Below are 23,952 nucleotides of genomic sequence, written 5' to 3' on the forward strand. Positions count from 1 at the left end.
AATTGGAGTTTTGGAGCTCTGTAAGTTATAGTGGCGGTGAATTATTTTTAATTTATTCAGTAATGTATAGTGAATGTCAGATCAACACTTATTATCCATTTAAAACTGCATGAATGTACTCTTGGTTCTGGTTCTGGTTCCATTATCTCCACTTGCCCAGAGGATCTGATTTGATCTTGTTTCAATATGTGGATGGCGATGGGGATTAAATAGGTGTAATGTCACTGTATTTTCTGAAAATTTATGGTCTTTTAAGTCGTTTAGTTTAGTTTAGAGATACAGCATGGAAACAGGTTCGTGGGCCCAACGAGTCCGTGTCAAACCAGCAATACCGGTATCCTACACACTAGGGACAATTTACAGAAGCCAGTTATCCTCCTCCTGCATGTGTTTGAAATGTGGGAGGAAACCGGAGCACCCAGAGAAAACCCACGAGGTCACAGGGAGAAGGTACAAACTCTGTACAGACAGCAACTGTAGTCAGGATTGAACCTAGGGTATGGCACTGTCAGGCAGCAACTATGCCTTTCCTTCAAATATACAAATATAGAAGAAATCACAGACCATGAGAAGCAGTAGAAATAGTAAAATGTCTCTGTGGGAATGAGGATAGTAAATGACGTTACATGGGACAGTACAGCACACAGGAACGGGCCCTTCGGTCCACAAAATTGGTGCCAAACATGATGCCAAGTTAAACTCATCTCATCTCCCTCTATATCATCCATATCCCTCCATTCCCTGAATGTCCATGTGCCATCTAAAAGTCTCATAAATATCACTATCGTTTCTGCCTCCACCACCACCCCTGGCAATGTGTTCCAGACCCCCTCCAATCTGTGTGTAAAAAAAATCTTGTCCTGTGCACATCTCCATTAAACTTTCCAGTTTACTCCTCTCACTTCACAGCCATGCCCTCTAGTGTTGGACAATTCCACCCTGGGGGAAAAAGGTTCTGATTGTCTACCCTTTCTACGTCTCTCATAATTTTATTACTAGACCAAGTGCAGGTCTGCTCCCCCAACGCAGCCGTTCCCTACCCGTAGCCCCCACGGGAGACGTGGTCCTCCAACTCAAGCGGCTCAGGAATCAGCAGTGCGGCTGTTTTTAAATGGCGTCTTTGAGGCGAGATGCGGGGGCCAGCAGCCGTTATGGTCGTTGGCCAGCAGGAGGCGACAAAATGAGTGAGTGGGGGGGGAGAAGGATTTTATTAAAAATGTGTACATAAACACGACAAAATTTAATCAGGAGTGGATACTTGGAATGAAAAGTGAAATCTCTACCGAAATGGAAAAAAACTCGGGGCGTTTCTGGGTCTGACGTTGGCGTAGCAACGAATCAAAGGCTGGCAGCCACAAGTCAGGCAGAAACACACACAGACAGCCAGCCAGCCAGCCAGAGTTTTAATATTATATAGATAGATAGATGCTGGTATAAGTTAAGCATTGACCGATGTTAAAAAGCATTGATCAAAATACAAAGTACTGGAGGAACTCAATGGGACAGGCAGGATATGTGACTGTTGGAAGGGTCCCAACCTGAAACATAGACTATCTATTGACTGCCTGGCCCACTGAGTTCCTCTGGCACTATGTGTTTTGCTCGAGTCCAGCATCAACAGTTTCTTATGTCATCAAAAAGCATTGTTTCATTTGAAAAAGTCTTCAATGTTCAGCCAACTTTTCAGGTCGGGTATTGACTTTGGTATTGATTTTTTATTGTCACGTGTACCGAGATACAATGAAAAGCTTTTGTTTGCGATGCTATCTAATCCAATCAAATCATACCTTACATTAGTACAATCAAGCCATGCACAAGTACAACAGGTAGAGCAAAGAGAAAAATACCACAGTGCAGAATATAGTGTTACAGCATTAGGGTTACAGAGAAAAAGTCCACGGTCTGCAATGAGGTAGGTTGGAAGATTGGGACTACACACCAATTTATGGGAGGACTGTTCAGTAGTCTGATAACAGCGGGGAAGAAGCTCTTCCTGAGTCTGGTGGTGTGCACTTTCAAGCTTTTGTATCTTCTGCCGGATGGGAGCAGGGATAAGAAGGAATGACTGGGGATGAACAATGTCCTTGATTATGTTGGCTGCTTCACTCAGGCACCATGAAGTGTAGATGGTGGGGAGGCTGGGCTGTGTGATAGACTGGACTACATCCACAACTCTCTTGCGCTCTTGGGCAGAGCTGTTGTCAAACGAAGCTGCTATGCAACCCGATAAATTGCCACTGGTACGTTAGTAGGGAGATTACTGATATCAGTGAAAAGAACAAAGCTTTGAGGATAAACACGGAATGTTGGAATAACTCAGCGGGTCCGGTAGCATCTATGGAGAAGAGTAATAGGTGACGTTTCAGGTTAAGACTTTTTCCTTTCAACATTTTGTGTCTATCTTCGGTGTAAATTAGCTTTTGCAGTTCCTTCCAACACTAGAGGTTTATGGATGATTTAAATAAATGGGTCAAAATCTGCTACTGTAGCTGTACTTATTTTTGGTAATTTATAGATGTATTCAAATAGAACGCAAATGTTACGTAATCAACCACTGGAAATTGATTTCCCTTGTATCACCATGTAGTATGGATTTTTACAAAATATAAACCATTGAAATAAGGAACTGTTTGTATCATATTATGAAGTTTTGAAAGTGGTGATAATTAGTTAATTCAATTGGGAACGTTGCAGCATTGAGAATAAGAAACAGGACATCATTTTACCGTGTAAGAGTTGTCGTTCAGTTGAATTTTGTGCAGTTCTGGTCACCCCATTACAGGAAGGATGTGGAGGCTTTAGAGATTTACCTCAATGCTGTCTGGATTACAGGGTATTATCTACAAAGAGAGGTTGTTTAGTTTAGTTTAGTTCATTGTCACGGGTACTAAGGTACAGTAAAAAGCTTTTTTGAGGCGTGCTATCCAGTCAGCGGAAAGACTATACATAATTACAGTCAAGCTGTCCCCAGTGTATGGATACAGGATAAAAAGAATAACGTTTAGTGCAATATAAAGTCCAGTAAAGTCTGTTTGATACCTACTTTGTGGCTGAAAGGCCTGTTCCCCTGCTGTACTGTTCTACGTTTTATATTCATTTCATAAATTCAATCTGATAGTTTGGGGAACATGATTCAGAATATAAGTGCTAGACTGCATTTAATTTTTCATTTAGGTTATATGGCCATTCGGCCCATCAAGTCTACTCCGCCATTAATCATGGCCGATCTATCTCTCCCTCCTAACCCCATTCTCCTGCGTTCTCCCCATAACCCCTGACACCCGTACTAATCAAGGATATATGTTCTCATATATTTATATATTTTCTATAATTTAGAGATTATATTGACCAGTTTGGAACAAACAGGCATGTGATTATATTTTAGTGTTCAATATGCATATGCAATTTATGTCAATTATTGCACAAGAACATATATATTAAATAACCTAATAGCTTAGTTCTTGTAAACGATAATGCCGGGCCTTGCAGAGGCCTTGAACCAAGATTTGAACCAAACATAAAGTGCTGGAGTGGGTCAGAACATGTCTGTGGAGGGAATGGACAGGTGATATTTTGGATCGGGAACCTTCTTCAGACAGATGGAGTAGGGGAGACGAAGCACGAAAAGATGAGGGTGGGACAAAGTCTGTGAAAGGCAATGGTCTGAAGAAGGATATCGACCCAAAACTTCACTCATCCATGTTCTCCTGAGATGCTGCCAGACCCGTTGAGTTACTCCAGAACTTTGTGTCCTTTGTAAATCAGCATCTGCAGTTCCTTGTTTCTAAAAGTGATAGGTGGACACAAGTGAGGGGAGGGGGAGGGGGGGCAACTTTGGAGAAGTTCTTCCCTTTCGCCATCAGTCAAAAAAAAAGTCCTGACCTGAATCATTGTCTGTCCATTCCCACCACAGATGCTGCATGACCCTTTGAGTTCCTCCGGCACTTTGTGTTTTGTTCAAGATTCCACCATCTGCATTTAGTTCAGTTTAGACCCATTGAGTCTGCATCGACCAGCGATCACCTGTTCTCTAACCATGTCCTACACACGAGGGACAATTTACAATCTTGACTGAAGCCAATTAACCTACGAACCTGTGCGTCCTTGGAGTGTGGGTGGTAACCAGAGCACCTGGGGAAAACCCACACGGTCACAGGGAGAATGTGCAAACTCTGTACAGACAGCACCCGTAGTCAGGATCGAACCCAGGCCTCTGATGCTGTGAAGCAGCAACTCTACCGCTGCACCACCATGCCGTGCACTTCATTGTATCTTGTTATTTTATAGACTTGAGGGTTTCTCAATCAGTCACATCCAGCCTCCAGACATTTACCGCAGTCCAATCGCCACAAAGACACCATTTATCCTATACTGATTGAATTACATTACTCACCTTGAGAGTCAAGCAGTCGTTTTAGCAATCCATTTTCTTTGCTGATTTGTGTGAAGTGCTCTGGACTGGGCATAGAGATTGGCAAAGATTCACTGAAGCACGATGTCGTGCATGGAAGCATGCGGTAATGCATCAGTAGAATTTCACTTCAAAGTGCATCTCAGTGAGAATTCATTCCACTGAGGTAGAGATTAATGAGGTTAATGATGGGAAAGTACATGAAACATGAAATCCAATTCATGATCTTGAGTGTTAGGAAAGAAATGTGTGAGAGAAATTAGAGTCATGGAGTCATACAGCACTGACACAGGCCCTTCGGCCCAACTATACACACTGTCCATTTAAAATGCAACAAAGAGAAAATGAATATGCGTTTTGCATCAGGTAATCAAACAAATAGACAGTATCATACAATAATGAGGACTGTGTGGGTCCTTCGTGAACAACAGAGCAAATGGAACATATCCTTCATCCAAAATATCTTAGATGCCACAACGATGCCCAGTATGCCAACATGGTCAGCACTGTCAAGTCATATAGCCGCACAGTATAGAAATAGGCCCTTCGACCCAACTTGCCAATGCTGTCCAACATGCCTCATCTTCGCTAGTCCCACCTGCCCGCGTTTGGTCCATATCCGTCTAAACCTTTCCTCTCCACCTGTCCAATGTCTTTTAAATGTTGCTATTGTACCTGTCTCAACTACCTCATCTGGCAGCCCATTCCATGTACCCGCCACCCTCTGTGTGAAAAAAACTGCCCCTCAAGTTCCTATTAAATCTTACCCCTCTCACCTGAAACCTATGTCCTCGGACTCTTAATTCCCCTGCCCTGGGTAAAAGACTCTGTGCATTTACCCTGTCTATTCCCCTCATGATTTTATACACCTCCATTAGATCACACCTCAGCCTCCTGCGTGCTAAGGAACAAAGTCCAAGCCTGCCTAACCTCTCCCTATATCTTAGGCCCTCGAGTTCTGGCAGTAAACATAAATCTTCTCAGCACTCTTTGCAGATTAATTAGGAATTGTGAAGTAACAGCGGAAAATATTAAGGACTTTGTGGTCAGCAACAAATGAAATCTTTGTTTCTTGTACAATACTCAAGTATAGTATGACTTGACTGGATAGCACACAAACAAAAGCTTTTTCGCTGTATCTCGGTCCACGTGAGCAATAAGCTGAGACAAGTTGAGGGGCCTCAGTCTCTCACTGCGGTCAAATTTCCTCTCCGTTCTTGCTTGAACTCTCACGTGCCAGAAGTGCTCTTGAACCATCTTCATGTCTGTCAATAGACACAAAAAGCTGGAGTAACTCAGGGTGGTGAACTTGCGGAATTCTTTGCCACAGAAGGCCGCGGAGGCAAAGTCAATGGATATATTTAAGGCAGAGATAGATACCATAGGTTCTTGATTAGTATGGATGTCAGAAGTATTGGGGAGAAGGGAGGTAATCAGCCATGATTGAATGGCGGAGTAGACGATGGGCCAAATGGCCTAATTCTACTCCTATCACTTATGATCTATGATCTATGAGACCCTTCTTCCAATGACCTGAAATGTCACCTATTCCTTTTCTCCACAAATGATGTATGACCCGCTGAGTTACTCCGGCTTTTTGTGTCCATCTTGGTTTTAAACCAACATCTGCAGTTCTTTCCTACACACTTCATGTCTGTCAAGTTGTCTTGACACTTCACCACCGTAGGCTGTAACGTAAGCAGCCACTTTGAACCAAATCTTAATGTGTTGGAAGGAACTGCAGATGTTCAAACTCAAGTTCAAGTGAGTTTATTGTGTCCCTCATAGGACAATGAAATTCTTGCTTTGCTTCAGCACACAGAACATAGTAGGCGTTTACTACAAAACAGATCAATGTGTCCATATACTATAATATAAATATATACACACATGAATAAATAAAATGATAAAGTGCAAAAGATAATTGGTTATTAATAATCAAAGTTTTGTCCGAGCCAGGTTTGATGGCCTGTTAGTTTAAACCGAAGATAGACACAAAATGCTGTAGTAACTCAGCGGGACAGGCAGCATATCCGGAGAGAAGGAATGGGTAACATTTCGGGTTGAGACCCTTCTTCAGAAACTTCACCCATTCCTTCTCTCCAGAGTTGCTGCCCGTCCCGCTGAGTTACTCCAGCATTTTGTGTCTATCTTTGAATGTCTCGATGTTCTGCTGCTAGCCAGGTCTGAATGAAAGATTCACCAAGAACATTAACCTCAGGATTTCAATCAGTAAATTAAGGCCAATGTGTTTCCCATTATCTCTGGTAATGTGCGGCAGTTATTTATAGCTATAATGAGACATTGGCCAATTATACTTGTTGTATTTAATATTGAAAGATAAGCCTGGAAGAGTGTCTCTGACCTTTAAGTCGTTCTCTTCCTCTGGAGAACAGACAAATAGGGAGTTCCCCATTCAGCGACTGCTAACCTGTGCAGCATAGCACCACTTAAAAATAAAATCACAGAACTGAAACATCTGGACTTGATACAATCTGCCCACCGCCTACAGGGATTGACTGTATATTTACAAACTATTTATTTGTATTTTGAGCAGCTTATTACTGACAAATCAGCAGTGTATAAATTGATGGGAGGCACAGATATGGTAGACAGTCAGAATTTTTTTCCCAGGGTGGAGATGTCAAATGATGGGTAAGGGGAATAGTTTTAAGCTGACAGGTCCAAAGTCTTTCCCTCTCAACCCCATTCTCCTGCCTTTCCCCCCGTAACCTTTGACACACCTACTAATCAAGAGCCTGACAATCTCTACTTTACACATATTCAATAATCGGCCTCCACCGCAGTCCGTGGCAATGAATTCCACAGATTCACCACCCTTTCACTAAAGAAATTTCTGCTCATTTCCTTTCTAAAGGTCCCTCCCTTTATTCTGAGGCCGTGCCCTCTTGATCCTAGACACTCCCACCAATCCTCTCCATATCCAATCTATCCCGGCCTTTCATTATGTGGTATGTTTCAATGAGACCCCTTTCTCATCTATCTAAACTCCAGCAAGTACAGGTCCAGAACAACTAAACGCTCATGATAGAGAGGCTTTTAGATAGGCACAAGGATGGATATGAGAGAAATGGAGGGATATGGATCACGTGCAGGCTGAGGAGATCAGTTTAATTTGACATCAGTCATTATGGGCCAAAGGACCTGATCCTGAGTTGTATGTTCCATGACATACCATTGACTAGATTGATCCACCTCAGCTGCACACAAATTGCTACCATATTGCCTCTGTTCCAACAGCGACTCTAGTTCCAAAGGATTTCCAAGTTGTAAAAATATTTTGGAACAGCCTATGCTTCTGGAAGGTTTTCTGTCTATAAGATATATCCTCGGGTAAGTTAGGTGGTCAGTAACGTGCAAAGTAAAACACAGGAACCACAGATCTAAAGATGTATCATATTTAGTTGAGGTGTTTCTTAAGTTGAACTTTTAGTTTAATTTAGAGATATAACACGGAAACAGGCCCTTCAGCCCATCAAATTCATACTGACCATCGAACACCTGTTCGCACTAGTTCTATGTTATCCCACTTTTGCATACACTCCCTACGCACTAGGGACGATTTACAGAGGGACAATTAACCCACAAACCCGCACATCTTCAGGCACCAGGACAACAGGTAACAAATTGATCTACTAATCTGAGATTGCAGAGGGCAAATTAGCCGAAGAATGTATCAATATCCAACTCCTTCTACCATGCTCAAACACATTGCAGAGGCAAGGAACTGCAGGTGTTAGAATCTTGAGCAAAGCACAAAGTGCTGGAGGAAATCAACAGGTCAGGCAGCACCTGTGGAGGGAGTGCACAAGTGACGATTTGGGTCAGGACCCTTCTTCAGAACCTCCATCAGCCTGGAGAAAGCTCCCTACCCAAAACGTTGCCTGTCCATTCCCTCCACAGATACTGCCTGACCAGCTGAGTTCCTCCGGCGCTTTGTGTTTTGCTCAAACACAATGTTAATGACATGACACATATGTAGATGTACAACACTACTTTCATTTAAAGAAAGTGTGTGAAACTAATTAACAGACTTGCAAATGTAACAAATTCACAAATTATGAAGAAAGCATCGACCGTGTTGCTTGGGTTTGCGAAGTTCAACCAGTTTTTGCTGGATGCAGCCTTTTCATTGGTTACTGACACAAATCGTTTTCTAATTTTGTTTCATGGTGATGTTTGGATTGATTTTTTTTAGTTTAGTTTAGAGATACAGCATGGAAACAGGCCCTTCGGCCCACCAAGTCCACGCTGACCAGCGATCACCCGTACACTAGTTCTATCTTACGCACGAGGGATGATTTACAGGGGCAAATTAACCTACAACCTGCGCGTCATTGGAATGTGGGAGGAAACCAGAGCACCTGGAGGAAACCCACACGATCACAGGGAAAACGTACAAACTTTGTTCAGGCAGCACCCGTAGTCAGGATTGTAATTGTAATTGTAATTGTAAATCTTTATTGTCATTTCCTGAGTATTCGCATACTCAGAGGAAACAAAAAAAACGTTTCTCAACCAGTGTCCATTCAGTTTTCGTTACAAAATAAATAGCAATTAAAATTAAAATACATGTCATGAACAATCTAACCCTCTAATAACATTCAATAACATTCAACAGCCGTTCCGACCAGCAGCGGCACAACAGTGGCTCTGCTGCAGTGTGGGGTGTTTGTGCGCGATACTTGGCAGGGGGGAAAGTTCATTTAACAGTCTTATAGCCTGTGGGAAGAAGCTGAGGAGCATCCTGCTGGTTTTGCAGCTGATGCTCCTGTACCTCTTCCCAGATGGGAGGATGGTGAAAAAGTCATGCGATGGGTGGTAAGGGTCTTTGATGATGGAGATGGCTCTGTTGATGCATCTCTTCGTGTATATGTCCAGCAGGAAGGGGAGTGGAGCACCAATAATCCTGCTTGCGGTCTTCACTATCCTGTCCAGTTGGTGCCGTTCGTACGCCTTGCAGCTCCCGAACCAGGAAGTGATGCCGTATGTCAGTGTGCTCTCGACAGTCCCCCTGTAAAAAGTCCGTAGATGTGTGGTGGGGAGGCCTGCTTTCCGTAGTCTTCGGAGGGGGTGAAGTCGCTGCTGGGCTCTCTTGACCAGAGCTGTGGTGTTGGCCGTGGACGTCAGGTCATCAGACAGGTGTAGTCCTAAGAACTTTATGCTGCTGACCCTTTCCACATCAGCTCCGTCGATGTGCAGAGGTGCATGGTGATGTTTCCCCGCCCTCCTGAAGTCAACCACCTGAACCCAGGTACCCAGCGCTGTATGGCAGCAACTCTACCGCTGCCCATCCTGATCCTAGGGAATAAACCTGTCGACCAATATCAACCACAGGTCTTACTAGATGTAAATCTTGATTTTCTTCTGCCATCTACCTTTTCAAATGTGAGACCCACCTCATGAATATATGAAATTTCACCACAAAACTCTTGGAAAATACGTTATGAAATTTGTATCTTCACAATTTCCCCAATGTCGTTGTGGAGTTTGTACGTGCTCCTTGTGACAGCGTGGGTTTCCTCTGGGCGCTCCGGTATCCTCCCACAACCCAAAGACGTGTGGGTTTGTAGGTCAATCAACCTCTGAAAAAATTGTGTAGGGCTGTTATCAGGCAACTGAATCATCCTACCACAACCAGAGAGCAGTGCGGAACTACTATCTACCTCTTTGATGACCTTCGGACTATCATTGATTGGACTTTGCTGGCTTTACCTTGCACGAAACGTTATTCCCTTATCATGCATCGCGACACTGTAAATGGATTGATTCATTATAATCACCTATTGTCTTTCTGCTGACTGCTTAGCCCACAACAAAAGCTTTTCACTGTACCTCGGTACACGTGACATTAAACTAAACTGAAACTGGAGTGGATGAGAAAGTAGGTTTGCCAAATGACTTGCTTCCATGCTGTATCTCGAAAAAAAATTATTTTAAAAAGCTAAAACTATTGCACAAAACTATTGAAAAAAAAAATCCTGGCCGTCATCTACAACTTAGTTCATCAGCCCTCCAGCTGGATGAGCCACCAATGTGCAGATGGTATCATGAACCAAGAAAGACTTCCTACTGAGATTCCCCAAACAGCAGTTTTCTGCCGTTTGCTGCTATTTCCCCCACTGCTATGATTCATCTTTCTTTATCTGTTGATGCAGTCAACACTAGTTTCAACAAATTGTGAAGGATTGTACTTGGACCGTACCGAACATGGATCAAAGCATAATGAAAAATAGACATAAAAGGCTGGATTAACTCAGTGGGTCGAGTGGCATCTCTGGAGAACATGGATGGTGATGTTTCAGGTCGGGACCTGAATCAGTCTGAAGAATGGTCCAAACTCCAAACGTCACTCCAAGGTTCTCCAAGGTTGCTGCCCGACCCACGGAATTACTCCAGCATTTTGTGTCTTTTCTTGATAAACCGGCATCTGCAATTCCTTGTTTCTACATTTAACTGCTCCACTGCGAAATGTCCTCAAGCCATGCCGATTTTGTCGAAGCTCTCTTCCTATCTCCCGCGGGAGTTCTGTTAGACCCCCTCTCACTGCTCCCACTCTGTGATTCCTGCTGCCCACCCACTCCTACAATCAGTCTGAAGAAGGGTCCCAAACCGAAACGTCCATGTTCTCCAGAGATACTGCCTGACCCGCTGAGTTACTCCAGCACTTTGTGTGTTTTTTTTATAAACCAGCAACTGCAGTTCCTTGTTTATACATCTCATAGCATAGTGACATCTTCTAGCCTTCAACACCTTTGAAGAATGGTTGAATACAAGTCTTGATAACTTGGATGATAGGTTAGTTATCAGGTATAATTTGCTCTGTTACAATGCCCTCTGATGCACCACCATAATCTGAGCAGTGGGCGGGTGGCACAGTGTCGCAGTGGTAGAGTTGCTGCCTCAGAGCGCCAGAGACCCAGGTTCGATTCTGACTACGGGTGCTGTCTGTGCAGAGTTTGTACGTTCTCCCCGTGACCGCGAGGGTTTCCTCCGGGTGCTCCGGTTTCCTCCCACATCCCAAGACATGCGGGTTTGCAGGCTAATTGGCCTCGGTAAATTGTCCCTAGTGTAGAGGATAGGACCGGTGTACGGGTGATCACTGATTGGCGCGGACCAAAGGGACTGTTTCCATGCTGTATCTATAAAGTAAACTAAATTCACTGCTCTCTGAAGTACCAATTACTAAATCTAAGACAGGAGGTGAGGAGCTATCCTATTAGAGAGTGACTCTCTTTCAAGATAGATTCTGAATAAATTCACAACTTCAAAGACTGATCTGAAGAAACGTTAAGCCTTTCTTCATGAAGCAATAAAAAAGGATTGCTTACCGCGAGATAGAGAGGAGGGAGATAGAAGTGTTAAATGTGCAGCAACATCCACTAGTAAAGATGCCAAGTCTCTGTTCTTTATTGAGGGGGGCGATCACAGTCTCCACACTAAAAAGAGTTGATGCAGATAAGTGATATTTGAAAGCTCTGCCATACTTCAAATGTGTTGCTTACCCTGCAGAAAAGTTGTTGAACTTTCAATATGTTTTTCCTGTTTTTCGCAGCCTCATAGATTCATAGCCTACAAACATCGCAGGTCTTTGTGTGATGCCAGCCGTTCTAATTTAGCAACTCTAGTCCCCCATCCTCCAATCAACCCCCCCTCTCCAGTATCCACCTATCACTTAATGCTGGAGTAACTCAGCAGGATGGTGGCTGCCCCGCTGAGTCACTCCAGTATTTTCTGTCTACCTTCAGTGTAAAGCAGCATCTGCAGTTCCTTCCTTCCTCCACCTACAACTTGCCAAGCTTTGCCCCACTCCCACCTCTCTTTAGGTTGTAATGATCCTTGATTACATTGGCTGCTTTTCCAAGACAGCGTGAAGATTAGGGTGTATATAAGAAAATATATAAGAAATTCATGCATCTCCACCCAAGCAGATTCATGGTCAGGTGCTTTTAGAATTATAACCTCTCAGGTGGGCATGTAGGGTGAGTAGTAGTAATTCTGGGTGCCACACATTATTGAAAATGTCCTGGTCCTGAGGTGAAAATGTTTTACTTGGTCTAAAAAAAACCCCATAAAATGCTGGAGTAACTCAGCCGGTCAGGCAGCATCCGTGGAGAACATGGATAGGTGACGATTCGGGTTGGGACCCTTCTTCAGACTAATTGTGATGGACAGGGGAGAAAGCTGGAAGAGACGTGGATGCATGGCAAAGGCTGGCGAGTGATTGGTGGATACAGGCGAGAGGGAAGGGGTTTAATTGTCAGATGGTTGCCTAATGACTGAGGAAAGGCCAAGAAGCTCCCAGAAGCTGCCATGTCCCGCTTCCCAGAACATTAGGCCCAGATGGAGTAGATGTGCAAAGGATGTTTCCACTAATGGGAGAGGCTCGAACCATTGTACACAGCCTCAGAATTAAAGGACGTACCTTTAGAATGGTGATGAGGACAAATTTATTTTGCCAGAGGGTGGTGAATCTGTGGAAATCATTGCTACAGACAATTGTGGAGGCTGTCATCGGGTATTTTTAAAATGGAGATTAACACGTTCATGGGGAGAAGGCAGGAGAATGAGGTTGAAATAGATCAGCCATAATTGAATGTCAGAGCGGACTCAATGGGCTGAATGGCCTAATTTTGCTCCTATTTCTTATAGTCTTATGATCTTTCTCATAATTGATTGCAATAAAGGAGAATGGCAGTGATCGGGGTTGAGTTTTGCTCACTCTACTATGGGAAGGATGTCATTAAGCCAGAAAGAGTGCGGAGAAGATTTACGAAGATGTTGCCTGGCCTCGAGGGCCTTAGCAGTAGGAAGAGGTTGACCAGTCTAGGACTTTACTCCATGAAGCGCAAGCGACTGAGAGGTGATCTCAGATGTATAAAATCATGAGGGGAATAGATAGAGTGAACGCATAGTCTTTTTTCCAGGGGGGTTAATCAAGAACCAAAGGGCATAAGATGAGGGAAGAAATACTTTGTTGATACCTGAGGAGCAAATTTTCACACAGAGGGTGGTGGGTATAAGGAATGAGCTGTCAGAGGAGGTAGTTGAAGCAGGTCATATAACAACATTTAAAAACATCTGGGCAGGTTCATAGATAGGAATGGTTTAGAGGGATATGCGTCAAATGCTGGCAAATTGGACTAGCTTAGATGGAGCATCTTGGTAGGAGTTGGGGATGAGTGGGGCCGAAGGGCCTATTTCAATGCTGTGTAAGTCTATGAAGATAAATTTCATCTTGCCCTATTTTGTATCACTCAATGTGGCAACTTCTGCAAAATTCTACTTTACTACAGAGATACTGCACAGAAACAAGCCCTTCAGCCCACCCCGTCCATGCCGACCAACAATCATTCCAAACACTAGCACTATCCAACATACTTGGGACAATTTACAACTTTTACCAAAGCCAATTAACCTGCAAACCTGCACGTCTTTGGAGTGTGCAAGGAAACCGGAGCACCCAGAGAAAACCCACGCGGTCACAGGGAGAATGTACAAACTCCGTACAGTCTGCAGCCGTAGTCAGGAACGAGCCTGGGTGTTTGGTGCTGTAAGGCAGCAACTCTACCACGGCGCCACTGTGCTGCACTGAGGCAGGTAGTTGAGGCAGGTACTATCACTAGGTTTAAAGAAGCATTTAGACATGGATAATGCTTAGGTTTAGAGGGATCTGGGCCAAATGCAGGATCTAACCTGGGTCTCTGGTGCTGGGTCTCTGCCGCTCCGCCACTGTGCCACCCCAACTGTAATTGTTCACCGATGAGAGGTAAACTGTGATAACATATGGGAAATTGCAAAGCAGGATACTGTGGGAGCCAAAGACGTGGCTGTGGGATAACTGAACTGAAACTGCCTGCCTAGTTTGCAGTGTCTGAGCATCTGCTGTTTCTGCTGACAGAGAAGAGAAGGGAAATGATATTGACAATCAGCATGATTCAGGTGTCTAACACTGAGCTGTCATCCAAAGACCTTCAGTGAATGTCTCCATCGCAATTGTCTATATCTTTGCAGAAAAATACAAAACTGCTCACAGGGCGGCACAATGGTGCAGCGGTAGAATTACAGCCTTACAGCACCAGAGGCTCTGGTTCGATCCTGACCGCAGGTGCTGTCTGTGTGGAGTTTGCACATTCTCCATGTGACTGTTTGGGTTTCCCCCAGGTGTTCTTGTTTCCTCCTACATCCCAAAGTTTGTAGGCTGATTGGTTTCTGTAAAATTGTCCCCAGTGTGTAGGATAGAATTAATGTTCTGGAGATCTCTGGTTGATGTGGACTCGGTGTGCAAAAGCCCCTGTTTCCGCGCTGTATCTCAAAATTCAACCAAATTCTGGTGTGGGACTGGCACATGTGTGACTCCTTAACAAAGAGACAAGCACCCAACTGAGCTAAGGCTGACACCAAAGTAGTTCACATTCAAATGAGCTTTTGTCAAAAATACCTGACTGAAAGACAAAAGTGAAAAGTCCCCAAATGAAATATGTAATTTTGTTACAGGGAAGTTTTTTTTTAAATACTTGAATTATTATTGTAAAATATAAGTATGTGAAAACTGCCTTGATTGTGATGTGATATGATCTGATGGTTCTTTGATTCTCCACACTGTCAGTTCTTCCATGCCTGCATGAGCTTCGAGGCTGCACTTTGCACATAATTGTGTATGACAGTTTTAGGTCATCCTTACAGGAAGATGAGGAGATTGAAGCAGTTCATGTCGAGTGATGTTTCATCAAAATTCCATCTTATTAAGAGGAATAACAATCATTTCCATCCACAGTATGTTTGACTAGTGGCTTATTTATGTACATGGTGTGGATATACTTGGCTTGGTTTATTCATTCCCATATAATTTGATCGACTAATGCTGCCAGGTTTATGATTTAACGAGTCATGTTGGAGATGATTCCCTGTTTCATTTCTGTATATTTTCACTGGGGAGAGATATATAATATATACCTGCACAGCATCTTAGTGAAATTTTTACGCGGCGTGTTCTATAGTATTAACTATTCATTTCTATTAACAACAACGATTCGCTTATTAAAAAGAACATAAAACATAGAGTCATGCAGCATGGATACATGCTCTGTTTCCGTGGCAGACTCAGGAACAGCTTCTTCCCAACAGCCATCAAGCTCTTGAACACTGCACAACCCTGACCTCAGCAACAGTGTGATCTTCTATGGACTGTGTATGGGGTTATAGAGTCATACAGCATGGAAACGGGCCCTTTGGCCCAACTTGCCCATGCTGACCCAAGCTGCCCCATCAACACTAATCCCCCCTGCTTGCATTTGGCCCATAACCCTCTAACCCTTTACTATCCATGTACCTGTCCAGCATCTTGTCGAAAGACTTTTGTTCTGATATTGAACTTCTAGTGTAGATTATATAACACATCTCTTTATTCAATGGAAAATAGATTTCTTTGTCCAAACAGTTTCTTAGTTTTGACTGAGCCAAGGAGGACTGACTTGAAGCGAAATGAGTAAAAAGATAGACGTTACGAGCATTTGTATAGATAATAAATAATAAAAGATTAGTTCAATTTATTATTGTCACGTGTACAGAAGTATAATGAAAAGCTATTTTTGATGCGTGCTATCCAGTCAGCGGAAAGACTACACATATATTACAATCAAGCTGTCCACAGTGCACACATATAAAGGGAATAATATTTTGTGCAGGATAAAGTCCACTAAATATCTGGATAAATGCCCCAATTGCTTTTCTTTAATCGGAAATATCCACTTGGCATCCATCTATCAAATTCAACAAATAAATTATTTTGTGGCCCTTGCTTTGGGAATCTGGCAGTTTGCAGCCTGATATCTTAAAATAAAAACCCAAAGATATCATTTTGGCATTCATGCCACTTTCAAGTCCTTACGCCAGTATAATTCTCAATCGCTACCACTCAGTAAAGACCATTGGGTCAGTCAAGACCTGCATGTGAAAGTGACATCAAAGGGTCCGACAATATGGTTTACATTGAACATTGGCACAAATCTGAGCCTTTGCCTCATATTTGGACTTTAGAGATACAACGTGGAAACAAGCCCTTCGGCCCACCAAGTCTGCGCCAACCAGCAACAACCCTCTGCACTAGCACTAGCCAACACACTAGGTACAATTTACAATTTATTTATAATACCAATCCTGCAAGGATGTCCATCACTAGGTAGCCACACTTTCAACTGATTTGCGTGTCCCATCTTGTGAACCTGTTGCAAAACAGTGGGCATCAATTCAGATCTTCCTGTTGCTTTCTTCACTGGTCCAGTATCCTGGTCATGCCTGTAAGCCAAGCTTCCTCTATGAGCAGAACACAGTACAGAAGGAACTCAGCGGGTCAGGCAGCATCTGCGGAGGGAATGGACGGATAAAGTTTCAGGTCGGGATCCTTCTTGAGACTTGATGGGAATTGATTTGCAGCACTTTACGATCTTATATCTTGGGGTGATGCTGGAATGTGACAACAGCACCTCATTGTGGTCTGAACTTGAAATTTCCATATGTAATTTTGACATAGAAACTTTATGATCAGTTTCACTTCCTTTAGATCTTATACCTTACATTAACACAATAATAAATAGTGAATATTTATGCCCCTCAAAAAATGGAATATCCTATAAGTTCATGTTCATACGTTATAGGAACAGAATTAGGCCATTCAGCTCATCAATTCTACTCTGCCATTCCATCATGGCTGACCTATCTTTCCCTCTCACCCCATTCTCCTGTCTTCTCCATATAACCCCTGATACCCGTACTAATCAAGAATCTGCCAATCTCCACATTAAAAATATGTATTGACAGCCTCCACAGCCGTCTGTGGCAATTAATTCCACAGATTCACCACCCTCTGACTAAAGAAATTCCTCCTCATCTCCTTTCTAAAGGTACGTCCTTTTATTCTGAGATTGTGCCCTCTGGTCCTAGACTCTCCCGCTAGTGCAGAATAAGGTGATATAAAGTGCTGGAGTAACTCAATGGGTCAGGTAGCATCTCTGGAAAACATGGACAGGTGACATTCCGGGTTGGCACCCTTCATCTGCCTGAAGAAGGGTGCTGGCCCGAAACGTCACAGGATACTAAAGCGCTCTGTGTCTCTTTTTGTAAACCAGCATCTGTAGTTCTTTAACGATAAAGTGATACCTTGTTAATCCAGTTTAGTTTTAGTTTAGTTTATTGTCTCGTGCACCGAGGTAGAGTGAAAAGCTTTTTGTCGTACGCTAACCAGTCAGTGGAAAGATAATACATGATTACAATCGAGCCATCCACAGTGCACTAAAGTTTAGTGCAAGCTAAAGTCTGGTTAAAGATAGTCCGAGGGTCTTCAATCATGGTTGCTCAGGAATGCTAGTTTAATTTAGAGGTACAGTGTGGGAGCTGGCCCTTCAGTACACCGAGTCCTTGCCAACCATTGATCACCAACATACTCGCTCTATGCTATCCCAGTTTCACACGCTACTCACTTGGGGCAATTTACAGAAGCCAATTAACCTGCAAACTACATCTTTCGGATGTGTCAGGAAACCGGAACACCCAGAGAAATCCCACACGGTCACAGGGAAGACATACATACTCCATACAGACAGCACCTGTAGTCAGGATCGAACGTGGGTCTCCAAAGCTGTGAGGCAACATCTCTACCTGCTGCGCCACTGTGCACCCACATGGATACAATCAGTTCAAACTCAAGTACAATAGATGGACAAGTATTATAATGTGTAGGTAGAAACATCATTTTCTTTACCTCTGCAGCTTTTGTTTAATTGGAAATTAATTGTCAGTTGATTTTAATGTAACGCTGCATTTTCTTTTTGGTGTGTGGCCCCCTCCTCCCTCTTTTCTCATTTTTGGTCTTTAATTCTTTATGTTTCTTAGCTTTGCAAAACCAATAGGCAGCCAAACATTTTTTTTCCAGGCCGATAAAGTCTAAACTCCTGGACCAGTAGAAGAGTCGACTACCAATGTCAAGTGGCTCCTTTGATGAAAATATTCTTGCTTGTAGCCATAATGAGAACAAACCACCCCTGCAGGGTATTGCAGCAAGGATTGGTGTCAACTCTGTAACACACAACACACAAAGATCAAAAATGTTTTTAGTTAATGTTGCAATGCTTTTTATTTGTACTCTGTACTCTGTGTAAAGTGTCTAAAACTGAGAACTGAATGTGTTTGATTTTGAAAACCAATAGTCAACTATGCATTCCTGTGTATTAATGAGGTTGTTTTGATAATACACAGGCAGCGACTCCAGTGGGACTTGTCAAAGGTAACAAGACTGGGTCACTCAATCAATTTAAGGTGAATGCCATTTCCTTAAACACTTCCAGGAATACACATCGTTATTATCTCTCAACAGAATTCAAAATGTCAACGAGACTGAAAAATACCAATGCACAAATGCAAAGAGTGAGCAATTACATACTTAATGGCATGAACCTTTAAACCTGCCATTCTACAAATCTATCTCTATTTAAACCCTCCCTCATGTCGAAGCAGTAATTCCAAGAATTACATGTGTGAATTCCACATAATGTCCAACATGTCACAGTCAGTAACTACGATCAGATGAGTTGTTTTACAATCCACGATGACCATCGATCACCCTTTCACACTAGTTCCACGTTATCCCGCTTTCTCATCCACTCCCTGCACACTAGGGACAATTTACAGAGGGCCAATTAACCTACAAAACCCACACGTCTTTGTGGGGGGGGGGGGGGGGGGGGGGGGGGGGGGGAAGGGAAGGAGGTCACAGGGAGAACGTGCAAACTCCACACAGGCAGCAACCAAGGTCAGGATTGAACCAGGGTCTCTGGCGCTGTGAGACAGCAACATTACCGCTGCACCATGAAAACTCTTAGATTGAAAATATGCAGTCTAGAAATTTGTCTGCTCCACTATTCTCGTGTTAAAACTATATTCTTCCTAATATGGTTTCATAAAGCTTTTATGATATTTCCAAACTTGATTTATACCAGTTCCAAAACAGCACTAGCTGGGTCCCTCACGGAGCTCTGCACTGTTTTGGGAACAGTGAGCATGAGCGGGGACAGTATAGGTAGTATTCTTGCTCACGGTTATGATCTCAACAAGTAGCCCTTAAAGGGCTAACCACAATATCCCAGCACTCTGTTACTAAGGAGATATGGCTGGATACTACCACAGTGGGCATGTCATGTTTAGTTCAGTGGACATACAGTGCGGAAACAGGCCCTTTGTCCCACAGAGTCCGCACCGATCAGCGATCCCCGCACACTAGCACTATCCTACACACTAGTGACAATTTACAATTTTACCAAAGCCAATTAGCCTACAAACCTTCACAGCTTTGTGAGTGTGGGAGGGAACCAGAGCACCCGGAGAAAACCCACATGGTCACGGAGAGAACATATAAACTCCGTACAGACAGCATCTGTAGTCAGGATCGAACCCGGTTCGCTGGCGATGCAAGGCAGCAACTCTACCACTGCGCCACCGTGCCACTCCACTCTATGTGTTGATAAAGTTCTGTTTACCCTTTCTTAAAGCAATTTAGCCTCTTGGGAGTGACAGCAATACTGATTAAGTCCCAGGCCAACTTGTGGGGAAAAAACATTTGTTAAATAATTCTCCATCTGTGGCTCTGAAACGGAACCAGCAGAGGGTTGTGCGGAACAGTAGACAGCGAGAACATTTTCCTTGTGGAATGAGCCCGTAGTAGAAAGAGGGGCATGGAGGAATTAAAAACAGAAATGTCAACCATCCTTTTACCTCCACAGATGCTGCCTTACCTGCTGAGTTCTTCCAGCTATATATATATTTTTTTTGCATTTGTAGTATTGTGTGCAGTTCTGGTCACCCTGTTACAGGAAGAATGTGGAGCCTTTGAAAAGAGTGTGGAGTCTTTGCAGAGGAGATTTATTAGAATTATGCCTGGATTAGGGGATATTGGCTACGGGGAGTTGTTGGACAGAGTTGGATTGTCTTCTCTGGAACGTCAGAGGTTGCGGGGAAACCTGACAGAAGTATATAAAATTATAAGAGGCATAAATACGGTAAACAGTCAGAATCTTTTTCCCAGGATGGAATAAAATCATGCACTGGAGAGCACAGATTTCAGGCGAGAGGAGCAACGTTTAAAGGAGATGTACAGGGCAAGATTTTTACACAGGGTGGTGAGAGCCTAAAAAACTCTGCCAGGGTCGAAGCAGATATGATAGTGCTATTTAAGAGTTTTTATTGATAGGCACATGGATATGCAGGGAATGGAAGGAAATGGATCATGTGTTGGCAGGTTAGATTAGTTTGTTCTCCAGAACAAGGGGTCACAGTTTAAGGATAAAGGGGAAATCTTTTAGGACCGAGATGAGGAAAAGTTTTTTCACACAGAGAGTGGTGTATCTCTGGAATTCTCTCCCGCAGAAGGTAGTTGAGGCCAGTTCATTGGCTATATTTAAGAGGGAGTTAGATGTGGCCCTTGTGGCTAAAGGGATCAGGGGGTATGGAGAGAAGGCAGGTACAGGATACTGAGTTGGATGATCAGCCATGATCATATTGAATGGCGGTGCAGGCTCGAAGGGCCGAATGGCCTACTCCTGCACCTATTTTCTATGTTTCTATGTTCTGGCATCATGTTCAGCACAGAACTTTGGTGGCATTTAAAATACTTTTGAACATGCACATGGAATGGGAAGATATGGGTTACATGCAGGTAGATAAGTGATGGTCTTGGCACGTTGTGGACTGAAGGGCCTGTTCTGTGCTGTACTGTTCTATGCTCCATGTAGGAAGTTGTTCAAAATGTGACTATAATGGTGTGATTGCCTTCTGCAAATAACTGTATGTTTGGAAGCCCTGCAATTCAACCATATGCCCCTTTTAGCTGTGAATACAGAAGTTACATTTATCCGAAAGATTCCTCATTTTGCTGATAAATGTTTTGCTGACTTTTTGTAATGCAAATTAAACAGGCCTCTACTCGCTGGAGTTTAGAAGGATGAGCGGGCACCTCATTGAAAATTACCAAGTAGTGAAAGGCCTTGAGTGGACTTGGAGGGGAGTTAACATGAGTGGGAGAGTCTAAGACCAGAAGTCTCAGAATTAAAGAATGTTCCTTTAGGAAGGAGATGAGGAAGAATTTCTTTAGTCAGAGGGTGGTGAATCTGTGGAATTTATTGCCACAGAAGGTTGTGGAGGCAGTCAATGGATAATTTTAAGGCAGAGATAAATAGATTCTTGATTAGCACGGGCATCAGGGGTTATGAGGAGAAGGCAGGAGAATGGGTTTGAGAGGGAAGAACAGGTCAGCAATGATTGAATAGTGGAATAGACTTGTTGGGCTGAATGGCCTAATTCTGCTCCTAAAACCTCTGAACATGAACTTATGAAAGTGTAGAGCCCGGCACATGTCAGCAGTGACAGTTGGCAATGGTCTTGAGGGTGCGGGAAGTCCTGATTTTGACTTTCAGATCAGTGCAAATATTTGGTTTTACTTGCCTGACGAATCTCAATCAGGGGTTCCACGATAATTCCAATGTCATCATTGGCAATGGTGGGAAGAATTGTTTTTTAATATAAGGCTTAACTACGTGGTTTCCCGGCAACTAGTACAGCAAATAGTTTGCCTTTTTAGTGGTAGAATACTCTGTTTTCCAAAACTGGTGCTTTTTCTTGTCCACGCTGCAGTCCAAAGGTGTTACAAATCATTGTATCATTCTTTTGCCCTTTAGTTTTGTTTAATTTTAGTTTGGACAATACAGCGCGGAAACAAGCCCTTCAGCCCACCGAGTCGGCGCTGACCAGACTAGCACTGTCCTACACACTAGGGATCATTTTACAATCTTTTACCAAAGCCAATTAACCTACAAACGTGTACTTTTTCAATCTGGGAGGAAAGCGGAGTGAACCCATGCAGGTAAAACGTACATACTCCATACAGACAGCACCCGTAGTCAGGATCGAACCCGGGTCTCTGGCACTATGAGGCAGCAGCTCTACCGCTGCGCCCAAAAATTTCATTTCTAAAATATAGAACAGGAACAGGTTCTTAAACCCGCAATATCAATGCTGAACATGATGCCAAGTTAAGCTAATCTCCTCTGCCTGCAAGTGATCCATATTACACCATTCCCTACAAACCCATGAACCTATCTAAAAGCCTCTTAAAGGCCACTATTGTACCTGCCTCCACTACCACCCACTTTGTAAAATATATTGCCCCGCACATCTCCTTTAAACTTTGGCCCTCTCACCTTAAAGCAATGCCCTCGAGTCATTGACATTTTCCACCCGGGGGAAAAAGTCTGATTGTCTATCTTATCTATGCCGCTCATGACTTTATAAACTTTTATCAGATCTCCCCTCAACCTCTGAAGCTCCAGAGAAAAGAATCCAAGTTTATCCAACCTCTCTTTGGCCTCCAAATTTGGCCTCATAGATAAGACAGCAAAACAGATTAAACCCAAGACCAGTTTGAGGGGGGAAAAAAATCAGAAAATAATTCTCTATCCCTTTCAATTAAAATTGGTCCATGAGATTCATTGCTGGTACACGGAACTGCAGATGCTGGTTTACAGAAACAGAACCAAAGTGCTGGAGTAACTCAACGGGTCAGGCAGCATCTCTGGAGGACATGGATTGGTGAGATTGTGGGTCAAGACCTTTCTCCAGACGTAGCTTGGTTAGTACATGCCAATAAAACTCCCTCGTTTGGAGTTCTCCACATCATTCCACAACTCCACACAATGCCCTTCTGACGTCTGTAATGGCATTCAATATGCTTGACAATTCTAGCCTCTCCTTTGCCCCCTCATCTATGCCCATGAGGTGAGAAGGACAAAGTTTAAAGGTGATGTGTGACGCAGGTTTTTTTACACGGAGGGCCGTGAGTGCCCGGAACGTGCTGCCAGAGGCGGTAGTGGAGGCAGATACGATAGTGGCGTTTACGAGATTTTTGGATTGGCATGGATATGCAGGGAATGGAGGGAGAGGAATTACGTGCAGGCAGGTAAGAGTTGATCTTGGTATCATGTACGGCATAGACAATGTGGGCTAATGGGCCTGTTGCTATGCTGCACTGTCTGTAAACATAGAAACTTCAGACAAGAGAGATAGTCACCAGAAGTTGTATAATGTCATCTATTTGCGATATTGCCGTTGATTTTCCCTTTCCCTGCAGCCTGGTTTTTGTACCTCTTCATATTTCTTTGTTTGATTTCCCCTCTTAGTGACCTCATCTCATACAATAGCTGTCGTTCCATTATTTCTCTTTGTTCCATTGCTCCTCTCTATTTATTGCCTCTCAAACAACCCTTCGACCCGACATTCTCCACAACCTATCTGTATGATAATTCCTGCCTGACAATATCCCCCTTAGCTCTATCCATCTGTCACCTACTTTCTCAGCAAGTCACAGTGAACTTTATTTCTCCTTCTCCCAGTTCCAACGAGGGATCTTTGGTCTAAAACTTTAAACTCTATTTCTCTCTCCACAGATGCTGCCTGACCTGCTGAGTGTTGCCCAGCAT

The 23,952-nt window shown here is 43.4% G+C and overlaps 1 protein-coding gene across 2 annotated transcripts in view; it reads left to right on the plus strand.

The window, feature by feature from the left end:
- Window positions 1-23,952, plus strand: part of LOC129708696 (copine-8-like) — a 268,617-nt gene that overhangs the window by 171,841 nt on the left and 72,824 nt on the right. The window contains exon 12 of one of the 2 annotated variants that reach the window (XM_055654623.1): window positions 18,686-18,929. The exons of the other annotated variant lie outside the window; for it this stretch is intronic. Coding sequence (XP_055510598.1) covers window positions 18,686-18,889 — 204 coding nt within the window. The 3' untranslated portion in view covers window positions 18,890-18,929. Of the gene's footprint in view, window positions 1-18,685; window positions 18,930-23,952 lie in introns of those variants that run through there. 2 annotated transcript variants of the gene reach the window in all.

Source organism: Leucoraja erinacea, chromosome 24, assembly GCF_028641065.1.
Source record: "Leucoraja erinacea ecotype New England chromosome 24, Leri_hhj_1, whole genome shotgun sequence".
NCBI lineage: Eukaryota > Metazoa > Chordata > Chondrichthyes > Rajiformes > Rajidae > Leucoraja > Leucoraja erinaceus.